The following is a 26,913-nucleotide window of genomic DNA, read 5'->3' on the forward strand; positions in this document are numbered from 1 at the left end:
TAGGATACCGCCGCAAGGTAGTGCAGGCGCGGTTCCGTAACGTTCCGCTCTGTTCGCTAGGCACCTGCCAGGTTCCCACGCCTGACAGGGACCCCCCTGTGTCTTCTCCCTGCAACACCCCCTGCCATGGGATGTTGCCTGAATCCAACCCAATCAGCTTCTGACTAACTTCCTATCCAACCCCTAGTTTTACCAGTGTGGGGAGTGGCCCAATAAATAAAGCCTTTTTCTCCCCCTAGTGGCCGGAGTGTGAAGTGTAATGTGTGCTGGTGATACCTGGTCAGAAGAACTCCTTTAGTGCCATCAGACGTACCATCACTCCCCTTAGTGGCAGAGTGCCATACTGCAACGACCAGGTCTCTGGGGCGCTGCATGACCACAAGTATTATGACGCGGCATCCTTTATTCATGGAGGGCAGAATCGGACCAGTGAAAAGCTTTATGGTTCTCTAGTTCTTGTTACTGAGCATTTTCAGAAGTTTAGAGGGGCTACTCGGAATTTCTTATGGGGAGGAAGAAAACCTCAGGAGAAGATGAGCTTATCGCATCTACAGGAATGTTCTCCATTATCGCATAAATTACTTTTTAAGGCATTTTGTAATTTCTTTTCATGGTATAAATTTGGACTTTTTTGGAAAAAGTTCTATCTATAAAAGTTCTCGGTTCTGATATCAGTAAATCGTTCAGGCTTCCTCCATAATAGAAGTTCAAAAAGGTATGAGGATAAAATATTGACTTTGCGGGAGCAAGAAGGGAAAGGGGTTCAGAAGAGGTCACACGGTGAAATATCCCCGAGAATCACTGGAAAAGTATCATAGAGACACTGGGAACGCTACGAGAGAGTCTGAGTAAAAATGCTGAAAAAGCAAAATCTGAAGGTTTCTTCCTGCGACGTGCAGTGCGCTGTTTGAAGATTAGGAGATGGTTTTGTGAATTATTGGCCTGACGCGAGGGTCGTCACACACAACACCTTGGATTAATAGATTTCGCGTCCGTCATTGTTTTGCCAGTTTCACGGCAGCGCTGTTTATCTTATGATCTACTTTGTGATGATTGAGATTACAGAATTTTCTTTAGTGTTTCCTGTTATTGCTTTTTCTATAGCCTGAAGTGATTGATGAGTTTTTTTACTTTGTTATGTAAACTATCAGTTACTAAGTAATTGAGCTTTCCCTATGTAATGATTAGATATGAAACCTCTATAAAACGGGTATCTCGATCAGATCAACCAGACAGGAGAGTATGGAGCTGAGGATTTTTCTTGGGGCGCTTATATTTCTGCACCTTGGTAAGTTACGTGTTACAGTTTACACACTGAATACCGTCAGGTCCTGCTGTCAGGTCCTGCTGTCAGGTCCGTTCCGATGGCCGAATAAGAGTAATCCTTCTACAAATGTCCTACCCTTCATTGGAGCTTTCAAGCTTCATGTTCATGTTCATGATCAGGTTCCTTCCTCTTCTATCTTTTTACTCTTTTGGGTAAAAAAAAAAGTTTTCTTCATTCAACTGGGGCCAAATGTAAGGAGAATAAGATAAAAGCTTGGTCTGATCATCTGGGATCCAAGTAGAAGACTTGTTTTGAGGAAGTCAATGGCCACATCTAAAATGTCTACCAATAGGCTTCTCAGGAGTCAGGAGACATCTGCTCCATCTCAGCCGTCCTACAATACTGTCCTGAAGGGTGTCCTCATATTAACTATAAATTATTGTTATCACTTTTTGGTCATTTACTGCTCATTTTGGGAGGGCGATGGATGGATAGGGAATTTTTGCCATCCCTTTAAGTACTGGCTATACTTTTTTTAAGGTTATCCCACCACGAAAAGCTTTGAATATTGTTTTTAATTTAAAAAAATGCAGATTAATTCTTCTATAAATTACAATAGTCTCTGAGCTTTGTTTGTTTTGAGCTCTTAAACTTCCCTGATAAAGGAGAATTAATAGAGTAAAAGGATGTAGATGCCATGGGAGATATTTGTTCTTACTTAAATGCCTGTATAAGTGGTTACAAATTACAAATTTGCTGACACATAGTCTTCTATAGTCTTCTACATCCTTTGGGCATCATAGTACATAGTGGAATGCAGAATGAGTTACTGTGAATCCGTCCTTGAGCTGGTTCAGGCCTGTAACACTTATGTCTCTTCTCCATCCTCTGTGTATCACTGTACATGGCAGGCTGCAGAATGAGTTACCAGAGAATCGTCAGTCATTCTGGCCTGTAATACTGAACTGATCTGGATATAAATCAACTTGGAAGATCCTTCAGGAGAAGAGAGATAAGAGTTATAGACCGGAGAACAAGCTCACTGACCCGGGGTCCGAGGTGGATGCCGATGAAGTGACACAGTCTATTATTTTTTTTTAGTATGTCTGATTAAAATGTATCTTTATTTTTTCACTATTGATTTTATTTTTTTGTGCATTACATTGCACCAAATCTCTCTATATGTAACTTGCAGAACTGCATTGTAGTTAACTTTGTATATATATATATATATATACGGCTATACATATGTCTTATCATTACTCCCTGGTAGTATTCTGCCATTCGGTAGGTCCCTTTGGTATTTTCATCTTACTTCCATTATCTTGTGTCTCTCATCCTCCTCCCCTTGCTTTCATTGTTCCTTGTTTTTATTATTAACTTTTACATTTTATTTTTATTGTATAGTTGTGTATTTCAATGAAATATTTATTATGTGTACATTTATCTGATTTAATATTACATTGGATGAACACTTTTATGATATATTACATTTTTACAATTTATGTAGCCTAAAAGATTTCTTACTACAAAGTGTTATTGAATACGCGGCTGGTTACCTCTAGCCACAATCCTTTTTCCCCTAGCATCATACCCGGAATGCAATGTGCAAAATAATTCTGGATTGATCATTCAACTTCAAGTGTGTTAGGGTTGAGTGATGAGAGCCGGAGGCGTTCCTGTGCCGTCTTACGCCCCGAGGCTCCACAGTGTCACCAGAAATGCCGGGTTCTGTGCCAAGGAGACCAATATCTGCCATTGTATGGTGCCTCCATATAGCACTGTATCCTACAGAAATCCTCCCCTAGAAATAACGCAGCCATACTCCTCAATAACGGCATCTTATTGAACAAGGCATGAGTTAACATCGGAAACATGTAAAGGTCCAGTCGGGCCACCTACAATATGGCAGAGACGGAGCCTCGGTTAAAGCCCCAATGTATGATATATTTTCTTTTTTATCTTAATAAAGACAAAGGTAACAAAGAATAAATCCCAATTCATCCTTCATTTGTGTAAGACCCCACAACAATAAAAAAGAGAAAAATAAAAGATGAAAAGTGATGAAAAAACACAATCTAATGAGTCTGTATAAAAATATAATAAAAGTGTAAAAGTCATAAATTTAAAAAAAGGTAAACATGTACTGATCTGTAAGAATCTTTCCTTCCAGCTACACCCAGCTCTGCCGATGGCGGCCCTGTCTGTGGCTCCCCGCAGATCCCCGGGAGGATAGTTGGTGGCACAGACACTGTGCGGGGAGAATGGCCGTGGCAAGTGAGTCTGCTGTACCGGATACAGGGAAGCTACTACCACATATGTGGAGGCTCCCTGATCGAATCCCAGTGGGTCCTGACCGCTGCCCACTGCTTTGAAAAGTAAGTGCCGGGTATATTTATATGTGTAGGTCCACATCATTCTCAATGATTTGTCTTTATGCTCTCTTTACCTTCCTTCCTTCCTTCCTTCCTTCCTTCCTTTCCTTCCTTCCCTTCCTCTCTGTCTTTCCTTCCTTCCTTTCTTATTTTCCATTTCTTTCCTTCCCTTTACCTTCCTTCCTTTCCTTGCTTCTTTTCTTCCTTCCTTTCCTTCCCTTCCTTTTTCCTTCCTTCCATCGTTCCTTCCTTTCTTCCGTCCTTCCTTCCTTTCTTCCTTCCTCTCTTCCTTCCTTCCTTTACCTTCATTTCCCTTCCTTCCTTTACCTTTCTTCCTTCCTCTCCCTCCTTCCCTTCCTCTCTGTCCTTCCTTTTCCTTTCTTCCTTTTATCCTTCCTTTCTTGCTTCCTTCTTTCCTTCATTCTTTTCCCTTCCCTCCCTCTTTCCTTCCTCTTTACCTTCCCTTTCATTTCCTCTCTTCCTTAATGTCAGCTCCTCTCCTTCTTTCCCTTCCTCTCTGTCATTCCTTCCTTAATTTCCTTTCTTCCTTTTCATTTCTTTCCTTCTTATTTCCTTTCTTCCTTCTTCTCTCCCTTCCTTTCCTTTCTTTCCTTTCCCTTTCTTCCTTCCTTTCCCTCCTTCCATTCCTCTCTGTCCTCCCTTTCCTTTCCTTTTCCTTCCTTCTTTCCTTCCTTCCTGCCTTCTTTCCTTCCTTCCTTTGATCCTTCCTTTCTTCCTTCTTTCCTTTCCCTTCCTTCCTCTTTTCATTCCTTTCTTTTGTTTCTTTCCTTCTCCTTCCTTTCTTTTTTCTTCTCTTCCTTTCCTTTCCCTTCCTTAATTCCTTCCTTACTTCAATCCTTTCTTTCTTCCTTCCTTCCTTTTTTCCTTTCCTTTCCTTTCCCTTCCTTCCTCCTTTCCTTCCTTTCTTTCCTTTCCTATTGTCATGTTGCCGCACTGCCATACTTACCTTTTATCGGTGTCCCGTCGCGCTCCCACAGCTGCTGTTCCCCGCTTGGCGTCTGCTCCTCAGCACTCGCACCCGGCTCCTGCTCCATGTTGGGTGCGCACGTGTGCTGAGTCTGGCCCTGGCCTCTCTTGCCTGCCCTCTCTATCTCCCTGGAGGATTCCAACCTGGAAGTACTGCGCTGTGCCTTCGTTATTAGGCAGCCTCCTCCTCTTGGCCGTGCCTGATGCTCAATTGTGACCCACAAGTGATTCTGACTCCACGTCAGCTCGCCCGTGGGAGGTTCGTTGTCACGGTCCAGTGGGTCCACCCTACAGTCTCCACAGTTAAGTCCTCACACCTATCTTCCTTACTTTCTGTTCCTCTCCTTCTTTCCCTTCCTTTCCCTCCTTCCTTCTTTTTTACAGAAATATGTAAATACATAAGAATCTCATGTCCTTCCTCCCTCCCCCATCAATCACCCCGTGCCCCTTTATCATGGTACTCTATAGTGATCGCAGTATCCACCGTGGGCCGGATTTTGTGTTCCTTAGGCCCCTTTCACACATCCATTTTTTAGAATTAGTCACAATCCGTCAAAGTCTTGAAAAGATGGATCCTGTGGCGATTGTAAAAAACTGATGCACTGGATCCGATTTTTTTGGTGGCTCCGTTGAAGTAGCTGCAGCCGGAATTTAAAGAAACAGAATTCCGGAGAGAGAGAGAGAGAGAGAGAGAGAGAGAGCGAGAAAAAAAGAGAGAAAGAAAGAGAGAGAGAGATAGTTTCTCCCTGAAAGGCAAAATGGGTTAAGTTAAAGGAATAGAAATTCTTCCGCGCATGCTCGGTTTCAAAAAACGGAATCCGTCACTGGATTCTGTCCTGTGACGGACAGCGATGGATCCTTCGCCCATAGGCTTCCATTATAGCCAATGATGGACGCCGCTGGATCCATCGCTGTTCGACTTTTCGACGTACACAAAATCCGTTAGTATGTACGTTGTCTCCGTCCAACAACTTTACGACGGATGGATCCATCAAGCGACGGATGAAACCTGTGTCCATCCATCACATTCCGTCGCTAATACAAGTCTATGGGAAAAAAACAATTTCTGGATCCGTTTTTTTCTAAAAACATCGGATTGTGACTGACGGCAAAAAACTGATGTGTGAAAGGGGCCTTAAAATCCACCATATGTTTCCAGAAATACGAACCTTTACATTTAGTACAATTTTTTTTTTGTTCTTTATCAAGGGGGCGTGGCTTACAGGCTAATTATATGTGGCAGCCTAAAGACACACCCACACAGAGGGTTGTTGTGAATTTTGTGGCTGAATTCACTCCTGTGGTCACAAGTGGTGCTGCAGCTTCTGAGCTTCCTCCCTCAGGTGTTCTGGTGAGCTCGTTGGCTGCTTTGTTATTTAACTCCACCTGATTCTGTCTTCCTTGCTCCTAGTCAATGTTCCAGTGTTGGATCTGAGCTTCTGGATTTTTCCTGTGGCCTGCTGCTCTGCTTAGATAAGTGCTTCTTTGCTTTTGTTGCTATTTTTTCTGTCCAGCTTGTCTATTCGTTTTTGCTGGAAGCTCTGAGACGCAAAGGGTGTACCGCCGTGCCGTTAGTTCGGCACGGTGGGTCTTTTTGCCCCCATTGCGTGGTTTTTTGCTTTAGGGTTTTTTGTAGACTGCAAAGTTCTCTTTGCTATCCTCGCTCTATCTAGAATATCGGGCCTCACTTTGCTGAATCTATTTCATCCCTACGTTTTGTCTTTTCATCTTGCTAACAGTCATTATATGTGGGGGGCTGCCTTTTCCTTTGGGGTATTTCTCTGAGGCAAGTCAGGCTTGTATTTCTATCTTCAGGCTAGTCAGTTTCTCAGGCTGTGCCGAGTTGCATAGGTAGTTTTAGGCGCAATCCACAGCTGCCTTTAGTTGTGTTTAGGATAGGTTCAGGTATTGCGGTCTACAGAGATTCCACGTCTCAGAGCTCGTTCTATTGTTTTTGGGTATTGTCAGATCACTGTATGTGCTCTGATTGCTGGCACACTGTGTCACTGGATTGCCTTCATAACAGTACTAGGAGCCAAACTAATGATTCTCAATAGAGGGAAAAAAGAAGTTCTGACATCATTTTTTTTTTTTTTCTCTCAGCTCTGTGTTCAGTGTTTGTTTTTTGTTTTTTTGTTTGTTTTTTTTTTTTTCCCCTAGACATTTGGGTGTTTCAGGACACAGGTGTGGACATGGATATTCAGGGTCTGTGCTCTTCAATAGATAATCTCGTTACAAATGTACAAAGGATTCAAGATACTATTGATCAGAAATCTATGTTAGAACCAAGAATTCCTATTCCTGATTTGTTTTTTGGTGATAGAACTAAGTTTCTTAGTTTCAAAAATAATTGTAAGCTATTTCTGGCCTTGAAACCTCATTCTTCTGGTAATCCTGATCAACAGGTTTTGATTATTATTTCTTTTTTGCGCGGCGACCCTCAGGACTGGGCATTTTCTCTTGCGCCAGGAGACCCTGCATTGAGTAATGTCAATGCGTTTTTCCTGGCGCTTGGATTACTGTACGATGAGCCTAATTCAGTGGATCAGGCTGAGAAAAATTTGCTGGCTTTGTGCCAGGGTCAGGATGATATAGAAGTATATTGTCAGAAATTTAGGAAGTGGTCTGTACTCACTCTGTGGAATGAATCTGCACTGGCAGCTTTGTTCAGAAAGGGTCTCTCTGAGGCTCTTAAGGATGTCTTGGTGGGTTTTCCTATGCCTGCTGGTTTGAATGAGTCTATGTCTTTGGCCATTCAGATCGGCCGACGCTTGCGCGAGCGTAAATCTGTGCACCATTTGGCGGTATTGTCGGAGATTAAACCTGAGCCTATGCAGTGCGATAGGACTATGACCAGAGTTGAACGGCAAGAACACAGACGTCTGAATGGGCTGTGTTTCTACTGTGGTGATTCCACTCATGCTATTTCTGATTGTCCTAAGCGCACTAAGCGGTTCGATAGGTCTGCCGTCATTGGTACTGTACAGTCCAAATTCCTTCTGTCCATTACCTTGATATGCTCTTTGTCATCGTATTCTGTCATGGCGTTTGTGGATTCAGGCGCTGCCCTGAATCTGATGGATTTGGATTATGCTAAACGTTGTGGGTTTTTCTTGGAGCCTTTGCGGTGTCCTATTCCGTTGAGAGGAATTGATGCTACACCTTTGGCCAAGAATAAACCTCAGTACTGGGCCCAGCTGACCATGTGCATGGCTCCTGCACATCAGGAAGTTATTCGCTTTCTGGTGCTACATAATCTGCATGATGTGGTCGTGTTGGGGTTGCCATGGCTGCAAACCCATAATCCAGTTTTGGATTGGAACTCTATGTCGGTATCCAGCTGGGGTTGTCAGGGGGTACATGGTGATGTTCCATTTTTGTCAATTTCGTCATCCACTCCTTCTGAGGTCCCAGAGTTCTTGTCTGATTATCAGGATGTATTTGAAGAGCCCAAGTCCGATGCCCTACCTCCGCATAGGGATTGTGATTGTGCTATCAATTTGATTCCTGGTAGTAAATTCCCTAAAGGTCGATTATTTAATTTATCCGTGCCCGAACACGCCGCTATGCGCAGTTATGTGAAGGAATCCCTGGAGAAGGGACATATTCGCCCATCGTCATCACCACTGGGAGCAGGGTTCTTTTTTGTAGCCAAGAAGGATGGTTCGCTGAGACCGTGTATTGATTACCGCCTTCTTAATAAGATCACTGTTAAATTTCAGTATCCCTTGCCATTGTTATCTGACTTGTTTGCTCGGATTAAGGGGGCTAGTTGGTTCACTAAGATAGATCTTCGTGGTGCGTATAATCTGGTGAGAATCAGGCAGGGAGATGAATGGAAAACTGCATTCAATACGCCCGAGGGTCATTTTGAGTATCTAGTGATGCCGTTCGGACTTGCCAATGCTCCATCTGTGTTTCAGTCTTTTATGCATGACATCTTTCGTGAGTATCTGGATAAATTCCTGATTGTTTACTTGGATGACATTTTGATCTTCTCAGATGATTGGGAGTCTCATGTGAAGCAGGTCAGAATGGTTTTCCAGGTCCTGCGTGCTAATTCTTTGTTCGTGAAGGGATCAAAGTGTCTCTTCGGTGTGCAGAAAGTTTCATTTTTGGGGTTCATCTTTTCCCCTTCTACTATCGAGATGGATCCGGTTAAGGTCCAGGCCATCCAGGATTGGACTCAGCCGACATCTCTGAAAAGTCTGCAAAAGTTCCTGGGCTTTGCTAATTTTTATCGTCGCTTCATCTGTAATTTTTCTAGCATTGCCAAACCATTGACCGATTTGACCAAGAAGAGTGCTGATTTGGTTAATTGGTCTTCTGCTGCTGTGGAAGCTTTTCAGGAGTTGAAGCGTCGTTTTTGTTCTGCCCCTGTGTTGTGTCAACCAGATGTTTCTCTTCCGTTCCAGGTCGAGGTTGATGCTTCTGAGATTGGAGCAGGGGTGGTTTTGTCACAGAGAGGTTCTGGTTGCTCCGTGTTGAAGCCATGTGCTTTCTTTTCCAGGAAGTTTTCGGCTGCTGAGCGTAATTATGATGTGGGCAACCGAGAGTTGCTGGCCATGAAGTGGGCATTCGAGGAGTGGCGTCATTGGCTTGAAGGAGCTAAGCATCGCGTGGTGGTATTGACTGATCATAAGAACCTTACTTATCTCGAGTCTGCCAAGCGCTTGAATCCTAGACAGGCCCGTTGGTCGTTATTTTTTGCCCGCTTCGATTTTGTGATTTCGTACCTTCCGGGCTCTAAAAATGTGAAGGCGGATGCTCTGTCTAGGAGTTTTGTGCCCGACTCTCCGGGTTTATCTGAGCCGGCGAGTATCCTCAAGGAAGGAGTCATTGTGTCTGCCATCTCCACTGATTTGCGGCGAGTGTTGCAAAAATTTCAGGCGAATAAACCTGATCATTGTCTGGCGGAGAAACTGTTCGTCCCTGATAGGTGGACTAGTAAAGTTATCTCTGAACTTCATTGTTCGGTCTTGGCTGGTCATCCTGGTATCTTTGGTACCAGAGAGTTAGTGGCTAGATCCTTCTGGTGGCCATCTCTGTCACGGGATGTACGTACTTTTGTGCAGTCCTGTGGGATTTGTGCTAGGGCTAAGCCCTGCTGTTCACGTGCCAGTGGGTTGCTTTTGCCCTTGCCGGTCCCAAAGAGGCCTTGGACACATATTTCGATGGATTTCATTTCTGACCTTCCCGTTTCTCAAAAGATGTCAGTCATTTGGGTGGTCTGTGATCGCTTTTCTAAAATGGTCCATCTGGTGCCCTTGGTTAAATTGCCTTCCTCCTCTGATTTGGTGCCTTTGTTCTTCCAGCATGTGGTTCGTTTACATGGCATTCCTGAGAATATTGTTTCTGACAGAGGTTCCCAGTTTGTTTCAAGGTTTTGGCGAGCCTTTTGTGGTAGGATGGGCATTGACCTATCTTTTTCCTCGGCTTTCCATCCTCAGACTAATGGCCAGACCGAACGAACCAATCAGACCTTGGAAACATATCTGAGATGTTTTGTTTCTGCAGACCAGGATGATTGGGTGTCCTTTTTGCCGTTGGCTGAGTTCGCCCTTAATAATCGGGCCAGCTCGGCTACCTTGGTCCCTCCATTTTTCTGCAATTCTGGGTTCCATCCTCGTTTCTCTTCAGGACAGGTTGAGTCTTCGGATTGTCCTGGTGTGGATTCTGTGGTGGACAGGTTGCAGCAGATCTGGACTCAGGTAGTGGACAATTTGACCTTGTCCCAGGAGAAGGCTCAACTTTTCGCTAATCGCAGACGCCGTGTGGGTCCCCGACTTCGTGTTGGGGATCTGGTTTGGTTATCTTCTCGTCATGTTCCTATGAAGGTTTCCTCTCCTAAGTTTAAACCTCGTTTTATTGGTCCGTATAGGATTTCTGAGATTCTCAATCCTGTGTCTTTTCGTCTGACCCTCCCAGACTCCTTTTCCATACATAATGTATTCCATAGGTCGTTGTTGCGGAGATACGTGGCACCTATGGTTCCATCTGTTGAGCCTCCTGCCCCGGTTTTGGTGGAGGGGGAATTGGAGTATATTGTGGAGAAAATTTTGGATTCTCGTGTTTCTAGACGGAAACTCCAGTATCTGGTTAAATGGAAGGGTTATGCTCAGGAAGATAATTCCTGGGTTTTTGCCTCTGATGTCCATGCTCCAGATCTTGTTCGTGCCTTTCATGTGGCTCATCCTGGTCGGCCTGGGGGCTCTGGTGAGGGTTCGGTGACCCCTCCTCAAGGGGGGGGTACTGTTGTGAATTTTGTGGCTGAATTCACTCCTGTGGTCACAAGTGGTGCTGCAGCTTCTGAGCTTCCTCCCTCAGGTGTTCTGGTGAGCTCGTTGGCTGCTTTGTTATTTAACTCCACCTGATTCTGTCTTCCTTGCTCCTAGTCAATGTTCCAGTGTTGGATCTGAGCTTCTGGATCTTTCCTGTGGCCTGCTGCTCTGCTTAGATAAGTGCTTCTTTGCTTTTGTTGCTATTTTTTCTGTCCAGCTTGTCTATTCGTTTTTGCTGGAAGCTCTGAGACGCAAAGGGTGTACCGCCGTGCCGTTAGTTCGGCACGGTGGGTCTTTTTGCCCCCATTGCGTGGTTTTTTGCTTTAGGGTTTTTTGTAGACTGCAAAGTTCTCTTTGCTATCCTCGCTCTATCTAGAATATCGGGCCTCACTTTGCTGAATCTATTTCATCCCTACGTTTTGTCTTTTCATCTTGCTAACAGTCATTATATGTGGGGGGCTGCCTTTTCCTTTGGGGTATTTCTCTGAGGCAAGTCAGGCTTGTATTTCTATCTTCAGGCTAGTCAGTTTCTCAGGCTGTGCCGAGTTGCATAGGTAGTTTTAGGCGCAATCCACAGCTGCCTTTAGTTGTGTTTAGGTTAGGTTCAGGTATTGCGGTCTACAGAGATTCCACGTCTCAGAGCTCGTTCTATTGTTTTTGGGTATTGTCAGATCACTGTATGTGCTCTGATTGCTGGCACACTGTGTCACTGGATTGCCTTCATAACAGAGGGTATAGTAATGTGGAGTTATAACATTGTTACTGTCCATTAGCACGGTGCCATCATTCAGTGCGCACCACGAGAGCGTTAACGGTTTTGCTAATGGACAACATGTGGATGTAAGAATGTTTTAATTCTACATAAATAAAGCTGAAAGTTTTGTCCATGGAGCTGACACTTGTTACTACACCGTGGCTGCTTTCGACGCTGGCAGGGACGCTGTCTCGTGGAAGAAAATAGGTTGTTCTGGCGAGCTGGCTTCCTCCCTGTTCACACCCACATACAATCTGGTAAAACACGCCCTCCTGGTCAAGACCATACAACTAGCACTAAATAAAAAGGCCCATATACCTGGAACCTTATGGCAGGTTACAAAAAAAACAAAGGAGGAAATAAGATAAGAGCAAATTTGTTAAAGTTTCCAGTTTCTTATTACACAAGTTTAATACAATTTCAAAACATGGAAGCAAAATGCAGGATGAGTGGCAAATCACATGATAACCACTGGGAGGTCACACTTAGCATAAACTGCTCCCAACAGAGTACTACTTCAAATATTTTTCATGAAGTGATCTTGGGATGTGCGTATTGAAGAGGAAAGGCAAGAAAGAAGCAATGTGAACCTCTTCTAACCCCTTACATTTGGAGAAGAACATTACATGACAGTTGCGTAGTGGTCTCACAAAATATACCGTGTGCACTACTGGAAAGGATGGTGCTAAGGTTAGGTTCCCACACCTTCATAAACTGTAAAAAAGAACCTAGCACTGAACTGATGCTTTAGTGCAGATTTTATTGTAGTGGTACACAATAAACGTTTCGGTCCAGTCTACGGACCTTCGTCAGTAACTACATGTGAAGACCAAAAAATATACAAAAATTACAAAATAAATACTAATACAAAACAAAGTATATACACAAAATGTTAGAGAGAGATAACAGCATCAATATAAACCGTCCGGTCAAATGTATACATGGAATATACGCTGGGGAGAAAAAACCCCGAGTATCTAGGCTTAACATGTTCCACTTTAGCCGAATAGTATAGAATAAACCAGATATGATAGTGAAGAGTGAGTTACATACCGTACTACAGAATAGTAAGAGAGACCGATGGGTCATAAGGCATAAAGAGGCAGCGTCTGTCGGTGCAAAAAAGTACCGTAAGAGACCCCTAGGGATCGGTAGAAAAAGTGGTATGAGGGGATGTAAGGTAAAGCATACCTTGTATTGAGCCCGATAGGAGCGGTACTGCTGGTAAATAGTAAAATAAAGATTACATACCGAAAAAGAACAATGGCCGGGCAGGGCTAGCGCTAGTGCTGGGTGTTACCTGAGAAGACCGGTAAGGATGAGGGCGTTGACAGACGCGGTGTCCACCGTTCGTCTGACGAGGAGTGAGTGAAGGCGCCGTCTCATAGGAAGGAGGCGGGACCAGCAGTGCCCGTAGACCAATCAGCGGCTGAGCGGCAACCGGAAGTGACGTCGCGCGAGGGATATCTCGGTGTACGGCTATGTGAGAGGATCCTGTAGTGTTATTACCGGAAGTGACGTCGCGTCGTCTTAGCGATGAAGTGATACAATGACCTGGAAAGGGGATGGAGCAGGTAGTAGCGCTAGGGGAGAGGATGAATGAAAGGACACAAGGCAGGTAGAGAATGAAGTGACGTGGAGCTGAGGTGCCTACATGGAGATACTATAGTAGGTGAACGATCTCCATGGTGATAGGTGCTCCTAAGATCTATAATTCTGCTTTGTGACACGATCAGCAAGATGTGGATAACCAGCTGGATCCAGTGAGACATACGGAGGGTGCAAAGAGATCTCAGTAAAGACGACTCTAATGGTAAAAGAAAGAGAGAGTTAGCTAATGGTATAATACACATACATAAGATACATTGGTAAGTAGAAGACAATAAAATAAATGAAGTCCGTAGTACCCTCTAGGAAATTTACACAATATCACAATGCCAGTCGATATGACAATACAATCTCAGAGAAAAGAAGCTAAATCATAGTCCCTATTAAGTCCCAAGGGGTGGAGGGTCTCTAATGTATGAATCCAAAACGCCTCCCTCCGCTTGAGACGAGCAACCCGATCACCACCCCGCCGGATAGGGGGGGATGTGTTCTATGACCTGAAACTTTAACTGTGAGACGTTGTGGCCCTGGTTATGGAAATGGAGGGGGATGGGTAGCAACAGGTTTTTACAGCGGACCGTAGATTTATGTTTGGAAACTCGATCGCGTATAGATTGTGTAGTTTCCCCTATATACAGGAGTCCACAGGGACATTTGATTAAATAAATAACCCATGAAGAGGTGCATGTGAAGTAATCTGGAATGCGGAATGACTTTCCAGAGCGAGGGTGGTGAAAACAGGAGCCTTTAAGCACATTGTGGCATTGAGAGCAGTTGAGGCATGGGAAAGTTCCGGTACGAGGACTCTGTAAGAACCGTTGGCGGGGAGTAGAAATACCTGATCCCAGGTCTGCCCTAACTAAAGAGTCCTTTAGGTTGGGTGGGCGTTTAAAACAGGGGAGGAAGGGGTTCTGGAATTCCGTTACGTTGGGGTATCCCTTAGACAGCAGGTGCCAATTCTGGCGTATTGACCTATGTAAAATGTAGGCAAACGGGTGATAAGAATGAACAAACGGTATCCGATTAGAGGCTTTATTGGGTCGAGGGGTAGATGGGGCAGCAGCTTTTTCTAGTACAGATGGCGGATAGCCCCGTTGAGTAAACTTAGAGGCCATCTCCTTGAGGCGGACCGGTCTAAGTTCTGTATCGGACACAATCTTAGAGACACGATGAAATTGGGATTTGGGTACTGAATTTTTGGTGGCAGGAGGGTGAAAACTCGTGAAGTGTAACAAGCTGTTACGGTCAGTGCTTTTTGTGTAGAGGTCAGTGGCAATGGAGCCATCAGGTTGGAGAATGACCATGGTGTCCAAGAAATTAATCTGTGTGGTACTGTGAGACATAGTGAAAGAAATACCTGGCCACGCCGTGTTGAGCCAATCAAAAAGACACGCGAGGGCTTCCAACGAGCCCCCCCATATGCAGAAGACATCATCGATGTACCGTTTCCAGACGATGACATTGTCACGAAATAGTGGATGAGGGTATATCTGACTCTCCTCAAAATCGGCCATGTAGCAGTTAGCATACGGGGGTGCTACGTTGGAGCCCATCGCAGTGCCACGGATTTGTAAATAGAAATCATCCTGAAACAGAAATCATCCTGAAACAGAAAATAGTTACGGGTAAGAATGATGGTTAGCAGGTCAATACACAAATGAATCTGCCCGGCCATTGTTCTTTTTCGGTATGTAATCTTTATTTTACTATTTACCAGCAGTACCGCTCCTATCGGGCTCAATACAAGGTATGCTTTACCTTACATCCCCTCATACCACTTTTTCTACCGATCCCTAGGGGTCTCTTACGGTACTTTTTTGCACTGACAGACGCTGCCTCTTTATGCCTTATGACCCATCGGTCTCTCTTACTATTCTGTAGTACGGTATGTAACTCACTCTTCACTATCATATCTGGTTTATTCTATACTATTCGGCTAAAGTGGAACATGTTAAGCCTAGATACTCGGGGTTTTTTCTCCCCAGCGTATATTCCATGTATACATTTGACCGGACGGTTTATATTGATGCTGTTATATCTCTCTCTAACATTTTGTGTATATACTTTGTTTTGTATTAGTATTTATTTTGTAATTTTTGTATATTTTTTGGTCTTCACATGTAGTTACTGACGAAGGTCCGTAGACTGGACCGAAACGTTTATTGTGTACCACTACAATAAAATCTGCACTAAAGCATCAGTTGAGTGCTAGGTTCTTTTTTACAGTTGCGTAGTGGTGTCATGTTTGGTCAGACATGGGCTGAGATATGGTCACTAGACGTATTATTCCTCGGCTCTTATAACCTCTGATCATATTCTCTGCTTCACAGGGATATCAACTCTAGGAACTATGCAGTGAAGCTGGGCGCCTACAAACTCCTCTTTTCAGAATCTCAGACCATGGATAGATTTGTGTCAAGTATTATTCGTTATCCCGGATACTCAAGTGAAACGCTCAAAGGAGACATCGCTCTGCTGCGGCTCTCCAGTCCAGTCAACTACACCAGCCACATCATGCCCATCTGTCTGCCCTCTGCCTCTGTCTCCTTCCCGTGTGGCATGGAGTCCTGGGTCACCGGCTGGGGAAATATTAATTCAGAAGGTGAGAGGACGAAGTGAATGACTGTGATGATTGGAATTATCTGGATGATGGTGACTATATGGCTGATGACAATGATGACGAGAATGATGGCTACAGAAAAAAAATGACTCTTGAGAAGATCCTTAGAAAAGTCTCTAGTACAATGAGCAATCTGCTCAATAATCATCCTAGGTGATCTACCCTTGGTTAGTTCTTCTCGTTTTGTGCTGCACTTTTCTTAATTGACCACATAGAACCAACGATCTCTGTAGCCACATGGACCAAGGAGTCAGTAAGATGTAATGTTTGTTCTGACTGGGCAGACCCCTGTCCTACATGATCCATCAAGGTATAAACTGTTAATAACGAGAAGATAAATGACAGATTAACGTGACTTCTTATCTCCTCAGTGAGCCTGCCGTCCCCGATGACTCTTCAGAAGGTGATGCTTCCACTAATTGACCATCAGACGTGTGACAAGATGTATCACGAAAACTCAGGGATCAGCAGCTTTGTTACCATAGTCTATAACACCATGATATGTGCCGGATATTCCAAAGGGGGGAAAGACTCCTGCCAGGTGAGGGGCCGATGCTTTATAGGTCTTCGCTTAAAATAATGGAGATATTTCCAGTAATCATTGACCGGTATTTTGCAGTTGTATGAAAAAGTTTGAGCATCAGTTAGAGTAGTCAGACTGCGGAGTGTCCGACCATGAGAGGTGGTAATGGCCGACACTGTATCGGCATTTACAATATGTCATTGTCAGTTATAAATAGTGATAAGGAACGTAAAACTGGAGGAGAAAGGAAGAACTTGATGCGTGTCACTGTGGGCGGATTCATGAGGTCATCAGGGTGGGCGTCATCTTGGATATCAGCACATGGTCTGCTGATACAGGAAATGGCAGCCATCTTTAGTGTCTTACTTTGATCTGAGAAAGCTTATGTAAGGTTAAACAATACACGTTATGGGTTGCTTCTCTCAATCTCTTATGTCTTGAGGTTAATTAAGTATTTGATTTTATGGCTCTCCTCAACATTAGCAGGACTTCCACAGACAGTCTGTGCATTAGGCAGGTCCTCGGGAATGCCCTGGTGTTCCCCCTGTCACACTGTATATGGAGCTAGCCTTTGCTCAATCAAAGGTCCCTGGTTTGCATCCATGGAGTAGCTGCTGCCCAGTAGAGCAAGTTGCCAGTTGTGAGCAAACCTGATCTAGACCAAATGATGGAACCGAGGATAAAATCAGCAGGCAAGGATGCAGTCAGGATGATAGTCAAGGAAAAAAGCAAGGGTTCAGCAAGTTGGGTCAAGGCCAGAGAAAAAGAACCAGTGACAGAATCATCAGGTGATAGAAGGGTCTAGTAATCCAGAGTCAATTCAAGGGAATCATTGGGCGCGTCTTGGCTGGCCAGCAAGTATGATGCCCACTATACTGTAAGACGAAAACAATGCACTGATTTGGGTGGCACAAAGTGCTGTCAGCACCATCAGCTCTAACTTCTCCTATGTCAGCAATAAGCAAGTGGGGTGAACAGCCCAAATAATCTACTATCGTGCTACAACAGTATGAAAAACCTGATCAAATAACCAAAAAAGCAAAGCAACTTCTCCTGCGTCAACACCCCTCATCAAGTAAATAAGGCAGCACACTGCAGCGCTAAAACATGCAAACATGAAATATGAAAATTTACTTGCATTACTGCACTAGAAATATGAAAAATGAGAGCGTTTAGCGCATAAAAATGGCCAATTTTATGTGTACCGCAAAAAAACCCGGTAAGTGTAAAAGAAGCCTTATAAAGGGCTTTTTGGGCTTTGAAAACCCATTTCAGGCATTCTCAGCTAGATGGGGACCTTGTTGTGGAATCTTCATTAATTAGCCAGAGGAGAAAATGACTACCACAAGTTTTTTTTTCATGTAAAAGTTGTATCTTATCGTTTTGTACAAAAGCTTAGGCATCTTTGGTTTAACACTAGAAGTCCCAGAGAGGGGTCATTTAACATTTCTACCTTTGGAACCTTTGGAGCTCGAAATTTCTGGGACTTCTAGTGTTAATTCAAAGACTTGTTGATTTTTCAGTCGAAGCACAGTTAACCTGACCCTCCACCCTGGGACATCTGTCATATATAGTCACCATGCCTTGCGCCCATCATCTGCTTCCTTGTTCAGACTTGGCATTTGTTCCTCACGCTTCCTAGATGACCACGATACTGGCACAGTGATAGATGTAAACCATGGCTCCTCTGCCTTTCCTGAGTTGCAGGATAATAAAGGCAGGGAAGATGAGGTCCAGACTCACCACTGCACTGCCTGGTGGTGATCATCTTGGAAGCCCAGATCTGACGAGGAGGCGATCGTCTACCTAAAAGGGACTTGTTAAAATTATAGCACATGATTTTTGCCAAACTCTTCACATTGCGGAAGCGTCTTCTGCTGTTCTGTGACCACATGACACATTTTGTTGCTTGGGGATGTTTGTTGTAAAGCCTCCCGTTTAGGAAATCTTACATCCACTTCTGGTTTTATGTCATTTTATGCAGATCCTGTTCTCTCTTCTGAGCTGTGAAAGTTGCTCCTTGCTCTTAAATTTCACTTTTTTGGATGGTTTAGGGTTGAGTTTGGCAACGCATGGAGTCATTGTCTAATTTCCAAACTCAATAATTGTGCCCAGAACCAGATCAGATTCACTTCTAAAGACTTAGATTCCTTTTTCATTGTCCACTAAACCTACAGATATTGTCTTTCAGGGAGACTCCGGAGGACCTCTCATGTCCGAGGTCAACGGCACCTGGTACCAGCCTGGCGTTGTAAGCTTTGGTTCTGGATGTGCTTTACCCAACCGTCCCGGGGTCTACACCTTGGTAACCGCCTACGAGTCCTGGATCCAGTCATATATACCAGAGCTGAGGTTCTATAATGTGCGCAACATCCCACAGCCTCCTGGAAAATGCAAAGGAAACATGAACATGTCGTGTTATCTGCTGGTACTCCTCATCATTACAGTTTCATTGCTCCGATATTTGTAGATTATCATCTACAGGACCAGGAATTTTGCAGAAGGATCGATTTTATTATGTCTTGATTATAATCATTGTGTCAACAGGGAATGGATGAGGAAAACACTAGCACCAGTACGTTATGAGCACCAGTACGTTATGTTCAATGCACTCTCTATTTTCATTAATAATGTAATAGTCACTGAATTTTTTGGACGGACCTCATCAGAAATCTTCAATCTCACGCTAGAGATTAGTCGTCCACCATCGATATCCAAAATCAAAATCTCTAAGAAAAAACCTATCCCGTGAAATTAACCACTGGAGATGTTTGTGTGGTGCCAGATGGATCGACCCTTCTCCTGAAATCTTCAACTCTGCAACAAATCTTCACACCCAAAAAAAAAAAATAATAAAAATAGGAAACTTTTGTATCGCTACTAAGTCCAGACAAAGAGGAGTCAGGACCAAGACTTCTCATTGAGCAAAAACAGGCGACGCTCTTCTATTTGGCACCGAAGCCTTCCTCCGGCCTCGATATGTGATCACTGAGAAAAGTCTGGTCATAAATAGAGGAGAAAAAAACAGAAATATATATATAGAGAGAATGGTCAGCATGGGGCTAAAATATCAGACTCCATACATACGAAGACGCGCATATCCATTGTGACGTTAGTATTTAGAACAGTAGAGTGGATGGACCACCGGTCTGCAAGGCAAACTGCAACAACAAGCCGGAGGCGGGAGAGCGTTATGGCAGAAGATACCACCAAGAGTAGTGTAGAAACCTATGGGGACACTAACGCATGGACCATAGAAGATCAAATCACATGGCAACGTTCCACCTAGACCGGTCCTTCAACCAATCACCAAGCCGATCACTACTGCAACCAGATGATGTGATTGCCACTTAAATACGTTTGTAACAACATAGACGCGGAAAGCAATGAATAAACATGAACAGACATATAATGTAATAAATAATAAAGTGATTTCTGACCAGAAGGCTGCCTCGGTGACTTATAACGCCTAGCTCATGTATCTAGATGGCTCAATCGGTAGAGCAGAAATCACGCTACAGCTGACCCACGATTAACACAGTGTGTAGAGGAGCTATGTAATGGGGTAGAGCCCCATAGACTGAAACAACGCGTAAAAACAAAACATAACTGAGACCTTACTTACTCTCCGACGCTGCTCCTGGTCCTTGTTGATTGCCTGCAGTGGTGAAATTACATCGACAACACTGCAGACAATCACTGAAATCTCTCGCTGGTAAATTAATCATCTCTTTCACTGTTATTGATAAGTAGTGTGAACTGTTTTCATTAAAAAGAGCTAATTATTACCTGCCAGTATAATATAGGTAGAAGACATTTTTTTTTATGTTTGTGCTTCATAAAGTCTGCAGGAAAAACAACGACAAAAAGGCAACCACAAGAATCAAATGTAAGTAGTACATAATATTTAATGACATCACAAATCAGTAAAGCGAACAAATCCCAAAAATATGTTTATCGTCAAGTAATAATCAGGATAATAATCTGCACTGAATCAATAAAAATCATAAATGATCCCCAATAGGGTTGAGCGACTTTTTTTTTTATAGGATCAGGTCGGGTTTCACGAAACCCGACTTTTTCAAAAGTCGGGTCGAGTGAAATCGGCCGATACTATAGAAAAGTCGGGGTCGGGGTCGGCCGAAACACGAAACCCAATGCAGTACATTAGGTTTCTAATGGTTCCCAGGGTCTGAAGGAGAGGAAACTCTCCTTTAGGCCCTGGGATCCATATTTAAGTGTAAAATAAAGAATCAAAATAAAAAATATTGCTATACTCACCCTCGGACGCACCCTGGTTCTCACCGGCAGCCTTCCTTCCTAAGAATGAGCGCCTGAAGGACCTTCGATGACATCGCGGCTTGTGATTGGTCGCGTGAGTGGTCACATGGGCGTCACGCGACCAATCACAAGCCGCGACGTCATCTAAGGTCCTGCAGGCGCTGATTCTTAGGAAGGAAGGCTGCGGGTTAGAACCAGGACACGTCCGAGGGTGAGTATATACCTATTAAGAATATACTCACCCTCGGACGCGCCCTCGGACGCTTCCTTCCTAAGAATTAGCGCCTAAAGGACCTTCGATGACGTCGCGGCTTGTGATTGGTCGTGTGACCGCCCATGTGACCGCTCACGCGACCAATCACAAGCCGCGACGTCATAGAAGGCCCTTCAGGCGCTGATTTTTAGGAAGGAATCAGGTGAGAACCAGGGCGCGTCCGAGGGTGAGTATATCAATATTTTTTATTTTTATTCTTTATTTTACACTTAAATATGAATTCCGATACCGATTCCCGATATCTTAAACATATCGGACCTCGGTATTGGAATTCCGATTCCAGTTCAGAAGATCGCCGACCTCATGGCCGACCCCACACAGGGGTCGGGTCGGGTTTCATGAAACCTGACTTTGCCAAAAGTCGGCGACTTCTGAATCTGGCCGACCCGTTTCGCTCAACCCTAATCCCCAGAACAGTAGCACACGGTGCCACATACTGCCACCACAAAGTTCAGGCCATACTCAAAATTCTAACTTCATATTATATAAAATGATCTGACGCCAGCTCCAAACTAATGCCGCCATATGAGGTGCAAATATAAGATCTGCAATATCTATAAAGGGCCGTGCGGTGCCTAAATTACCATTGGGGCTCTGCTGCTTTATCCTGCACCTGTACAGTGGACTCTGCTGCTTTATCCTGCACCTGTACAGTGGGCTCTGCGGACGCCCTGGATTTCCATCTGCATTGACTGATAGTAGACTCAGCCATCTTGAAGAACTATGAAAGCCTTGTGCCTGCGCAGTATGGGGTTCAGCAACAGCCATCTTGGGAATTATGGACCAGTGGGCATTGGGGGCTTGACTGTGCAGACTTTGTTGAGCTGTGAAGCGTTCTTGAGTTCCTCAAGTCATTATGTGTCAGTATGGGGAAAAATTTCACAGCCTATTTGAGTCACAGGAGAAAATTGAGACAAAAACACAACGAGAATGATTACTGACAAACGTGGCTCCACTGCGAACATGACCCGGTGCCTAGGGCAGCGCTGCCTGTAAATACAGCCGTGCGTGCAGCAAGAGACTGAGGGTCAACAGAGACACTGATAGAGAAGACACAGCAGACGAGGACTTGTAAGACGCCGGGGAGTCCGAGGACGAGAACGTAGCAAGAGACTTGATCCAGCTGTAGTAATCCGGGACGTAGGTGTAGACTCCCGGCCGGTCAGACAAGGCACATCCATCGCCCCAACTCACAATGCCAGCTTGATACCAAACCCCATCGATTTTACAGACCAGGGGTCCCCCGGAGTCACCCTAAATAATAAAATGCCATAAATTAAAAAATACTGAATAATACAAATAAGCCATTTTTTAATTTGAATTGGTCAGTTTGTAAAAATTTGATTTCGGGCAAATCAATTTGCAAGTCTTCCATTTTCCCCAAAAAAGATCCATATAATGCTCTGAGGTCTCTTAGGACTATATATAAGCCTTATCAAGATCTTTACCATAAACACAGCCGCAGTAATAACAAAGCGACATCATCACACTGTCACACTACCCGTACAGTTTCTTCTCTGCTTCATGGCTTTATCTCCCGTTCTCTATGGTTACGCTGTGTCGTCCTCTCAGTATAAAGATTTACAGCACAGTGGCTGCTACATTCCCTGCCTTTGCTTTTATACAGGTTACAATAGTCTCTCATGATTGGCTCTGCTGTACCATGTGATGCGATAGATGCCAACCATTATGAGGAAGTCATGGGAGGCTTCTGTGGCTGATGCAAACTCACATCTAGCCGCAAATTGTTCAAATTCATAGGGTTCAGTGAATTTCCAAAATGTGGTGATGAGAAACATGAAGAGACAGAGGTAAGAGGGAGCAGATACAGGGGCTTCTCATAAAATTAGAATATCATCAAAAAGTGAATTTATTTCAGTTCTTCAATACAAAAAGTGAATCTCCTACATTCTATGGAGTCATTACACACAGAGTGATCTATTTCACGTGTTTATTTCTGTTAATGTTGATGATTATGGCTTACAGCCAATGAAAACCCCAAAGTCATTATCTCAGTAAATTAGAATAATTAACAATAAACACCTGTAAAGGCTCCTAAATGTTTATAAAGGTCCTTAGTCTGTTTCAGTGGCTCCACAATCATGAGGAAGACTGCTGACCTGACAGATGTCCAGAAGGCATCATTGACACACTCCACAAGGAGGGGAAGACACAAAAGGTCATTGCTAAAGAAGCCGGCTGTTCACACAGTGCTGTATCCAAGAATATTAATGGAAAGTGGAGTGGAAGGAAAAAGTGTGGTAGAAAAAGATGAGAGACACCAGACCCCACAATGCAGACGAGCCAAAGGCTGCTATCAAAGTAACCTGGGCTTCCATAACCCCTCAGCAGTGCCACAGGCTGATCGCCTCCATGCCATGCCGCATTGATGCAGTAATTGATGCAGATGGAGCCCCGACCAAGTATTGAGGACATTTACTGAACAGACATTTCAGGAGGCCAATATTTCTGGTTTTACAATCATTTTTGTTAATTATTCTAATTTACTGAGATAATGACTTTTGGGTTTTCATTGGCTGTAAGCCATAATCATCATCATTAACAGAAATAAACACGTGAAATAGATCACTCTGTAATGACTCTATAGATTATAGATTCACTTTTTGTATTGAAGAGCTGAAATAAATTAAATTGTTGATGATATTCTATTCTAGTTTTGTGAGAAGCACCGGTACATGAGGGGAAAGAGGTAAGAGGAAGCAGACATGAGAATACAGAGAAAGTTGGGGCAGATACATGAAGAGACAGGTAAGTGGAGAACATACATGAAATGATATAAGTAAGTGGGTGAATTCTCTACAACGTGTCTTTTCTTGGCTAGCGCTTTTCCCATGTAGAACAGCACTTGACATTTTTGCTCCATCATTTGATCGACCTTGTAGGACCCCTATCGATGAAAACCTCACAAGGCTTTTGAAAGTGCAGTCTAATCTATAGAACTAAATGAAGAAGTTCTCTGTCCCACCACCCAAAGTCATGTTCCCCTTTGCTTATTGCCTTGGGGGTCTACATCGTACTTTATACATTGCTGGAAATGGAAAGAAAGGTTCTTAAAAATACAAAAAGACATCCACTATAGGTTTATTCCAACCACGGATGTGTCTATCATGAAAGTCTGAGATTCGAATACTGCTTATATTGGAAGACATGTCACCCACCTGGCAGGAGTCTTTCTGTCCGGCTTGGTAGCCGGCACAGATTTGGTCACTTGGGACAATCTGTATGTTGGCACCAATGTTGGAGTTGATGTGGTACATGGCATCACAGGCACTGTTATTGATCAGAGGCACCATGACCTGCTGCAGAGTCTGAGGATATGGAAGAGTCACTGCAAGAAAAAGAGCGATGGTCCAGGTCATGGAGAGCAAAATACGGAAACACGAAAACTTGAAATGGTGAGAACAATGCATTGTTGTCCTACAATTGTTAATCTTCAGAGTACATAATCCATATTTGCTGGAGTCTGAGAAAAAACAGAGGCGTCCACTTCCTAGATCCTGGGGGTTATAAACATTTCCCCTATCATTTTTTGCACTCTGTAGATGTGTAAAAGAAAATGTCACAGACGATGCCTGGCTATAAGCTTATCAACTGCTATGTCCAGCTATCGCCCAATATCACTGCTCCCATTCGCTTCCAAACTCCTGGACTTTCCTCCCACGTCTCATCTAACTTGCTCTATGACAATCTACAATCTGGTTTCCACCCCCATCACTCAACTGAGACAGCCCTGACCAAAATCACTAATGACCTACTTACAGCCAAAGCTAATGGACAATACTCTGTACTCATCCTTCTAGACCTGTCCTCTGCTTTCCACACAGTTGACCACTTGCTCCTACTACAGATCCTCTCCTCCTTTGGCATCAAAGACCTCGCCCCGTCCTGGATCTCCTCGTACCTTTCCAACCGCACATTCAGCGTCTCCCACTAAGACACTACCTCCTCATCCCACCCTCTCTCTGTTGGAGTCCCCCAAGGCTCTGTTATAGGACCCCTACTCTTCTCAATCTATACACTTGGCCTGGGACAACTCATAAAGTCCCATGGATTCCAGTACCACCTCTATGCTGATGACTCTCAGATCTACCTCTCTGACCCAGATGCCACCGCTCTGCTGTCCAGAATCCCAGAGTGCCTATCAGCCATATCCTCCTTCTTCTCCTCTCGCTTCCTCAAACTCAATGTGGACAAATCTGAACTCATCATCTTTCCTCCATCCCATAAATCTTCCTTACCTGACCTATTTATCGCAATTAATGACATCATGCTTTCCCCTGTACCGGAAGTCCGCTGCCTCGGAGTAACCTTCGACTCTGCCCTGTCCTTCAAACCGCACATTCAAGCTCTTTCCACCTCCTGTCGCCTCCAGCTCAAAAATATCTCCAGAATCCGTCCTTTCCTCAACCGTCAATCTACTAAAATGCTTGTGCATGCCCTTATCATCTCCCGCCTCAACTACTGCAACATCCTCCTCTGTGGCCTCCCTGCTAACACCCTTGCACCTCTCCAGTCCATCCTTAACTCTGCTGCCCGACTAATTCATCTCTCTCCTCGCTACTCCTCCACTTCCCCCCTCTGCAAATCTCTTCACTGGCTCCCATTCCCTCAGCGTATCCAGTTCTAATTACTAACACTGACCTACAAAGCCATCCACAACCTGTCTCCTCCATATATCTGTGAACTAATCTCCCGATATCTTCCCTCACGTGATCTCCGGTCCTCCTAAGACCAACTCCTCACCTCCACACTTATTCGCATAAGGAGGTATATCGTAGGAGACATTGACCTATAGGATGACTACCTCCAATAGGTGGCACTAGAGACACAGATTTCTTCCTTCTTGAGGAGAGCTCATTTGCACTTTTCCCAGGGAGCTTTTCCTGAATTGTAAGCTTTCCCGCGTCAGCTGTAGGTCTCCATGAGAATAGTTGTACCCAACATATAGTAAGATTAGATACACTGATAAATGATGGAGATGGAGTGTGGTACTCTTGGAAAGCATAATACATGGTTAGGTTATAGACCCATACATTTTCTGGGTTTTCTTACCATCACTTCCCGTATTGCCCCATCCAGTTACCCAGCAGTTGGAGCCATCGGAGAAGCTCATAGATTCTGGTGGGACACACACTGGCAGGATGTAGTCAGTATAGGTAACAGGACTGGAGAGTTCAATCAGGGCGAGGTCCCCTGGGCTGCCAACTCCAAGGAACTGGGGGTTCACGATGATACTTTCTACACTGGACACGATGCTGTGAACACTGGGGTTCAGAAGCTGGTACTCGCCAAGACCGACTTTGAAATAAGATGAATTCGTAGACCTAAGGGGTGAAACCAAGCACCACAATGATGAGGAGCGACTTCACCCTCCATAATGTTATTCTTGTGGCAGCAGGAACTGAAACATATCTGGGGTCAACACATCTGCCTCATATTGTCTCATAAGAGAACACATCAGGGCAATGGATTGTCAGTGATGTCTTCCACAGCTGGAACCCTCCACCTGGTGCCACCAAGGACAATTAGTACCCCTCTATACTTCATCTCCCAGGTGGTAGGAAGCCATGGTTGTCATCTTTCCTGACCTCATCCCCCTCCAACACAATGGCCATATTTTAATTTTCTTTAGGTCTAGCTACAATCTCGCTGAGGATCTGTTTATACCAAGGAAGGTGACAGGCACAAGGGGGCATTCTTTGCGTCTGGAGGAGAGAAGGTTTTTCCACCAACATAGAAGAGGATTCTTTACTGTTAGGGCAGTGAGAATCTGGAATTGCTTGCCTGAGGAGGTGGTGATGGCGAACTCAGTCGAGGGGTTCAAGAGAGGCCTGGATGTCTTCCTGGAGCAGAACAATATTGTATCATACAATTATTAGGTTCTGTAGAAGGACGTAGATCTGGGGATTTATTATGATGGAA

The 26,913-nt window shown here is 44.2% G+C and overlaps 1 protein-coding gene and 1 pseudogene across 1 annotated transcript; one reads left to right on the forward strand and one right to left on the reverse strand.

Annotated features, from left to right (window-relative positions):
- The window catches only part of LOC138646218 (uncharacterized), a 40,948-nt pseudogene that overhangs the window by 10,516 nt on the left and 3,519 nt on the right, over nucleotides 1-26,913 (reverse strand).
- LOC138645652 (serine protease 33-like) lies at nucleotides 1,111-19,860 on the forward strand. Its single transcript, XM_069735098.1, has 5 exons — nucleotides 1,111-1,288; nucleotides 3,441-3,645; nucleotides 15,603-15,874; nucleotides 16,264-16,433; nucleotides 18,607-19,860. Exons 1-5 carry the CDS (start codon nucleotides 1,243-1,245, stop codon nucleotides 18,883-18,885), a joined length of 972 nt encoding a protein of 323 aa, XP_069591199.1. The 5' UTR covers nucleotides 1,111-1,242; the 3' UTR covers nucleotides 18,886-19,860.

The sequence above is a fragment of the Ranitomeya imitator genome, chromosome 7 (assembly GCF_032444005.1).
Source record: "Ranitomeya imitator isolate aRanImi1 chromosome 7, aRanImi1.pri, whole genome shotgun sequence".
NCBI lineage: Eukaryota > Metazoa > Chordata > Amphibia > Anura > Dendrobatidae > Ranitomeya > Ranitomeya imitator.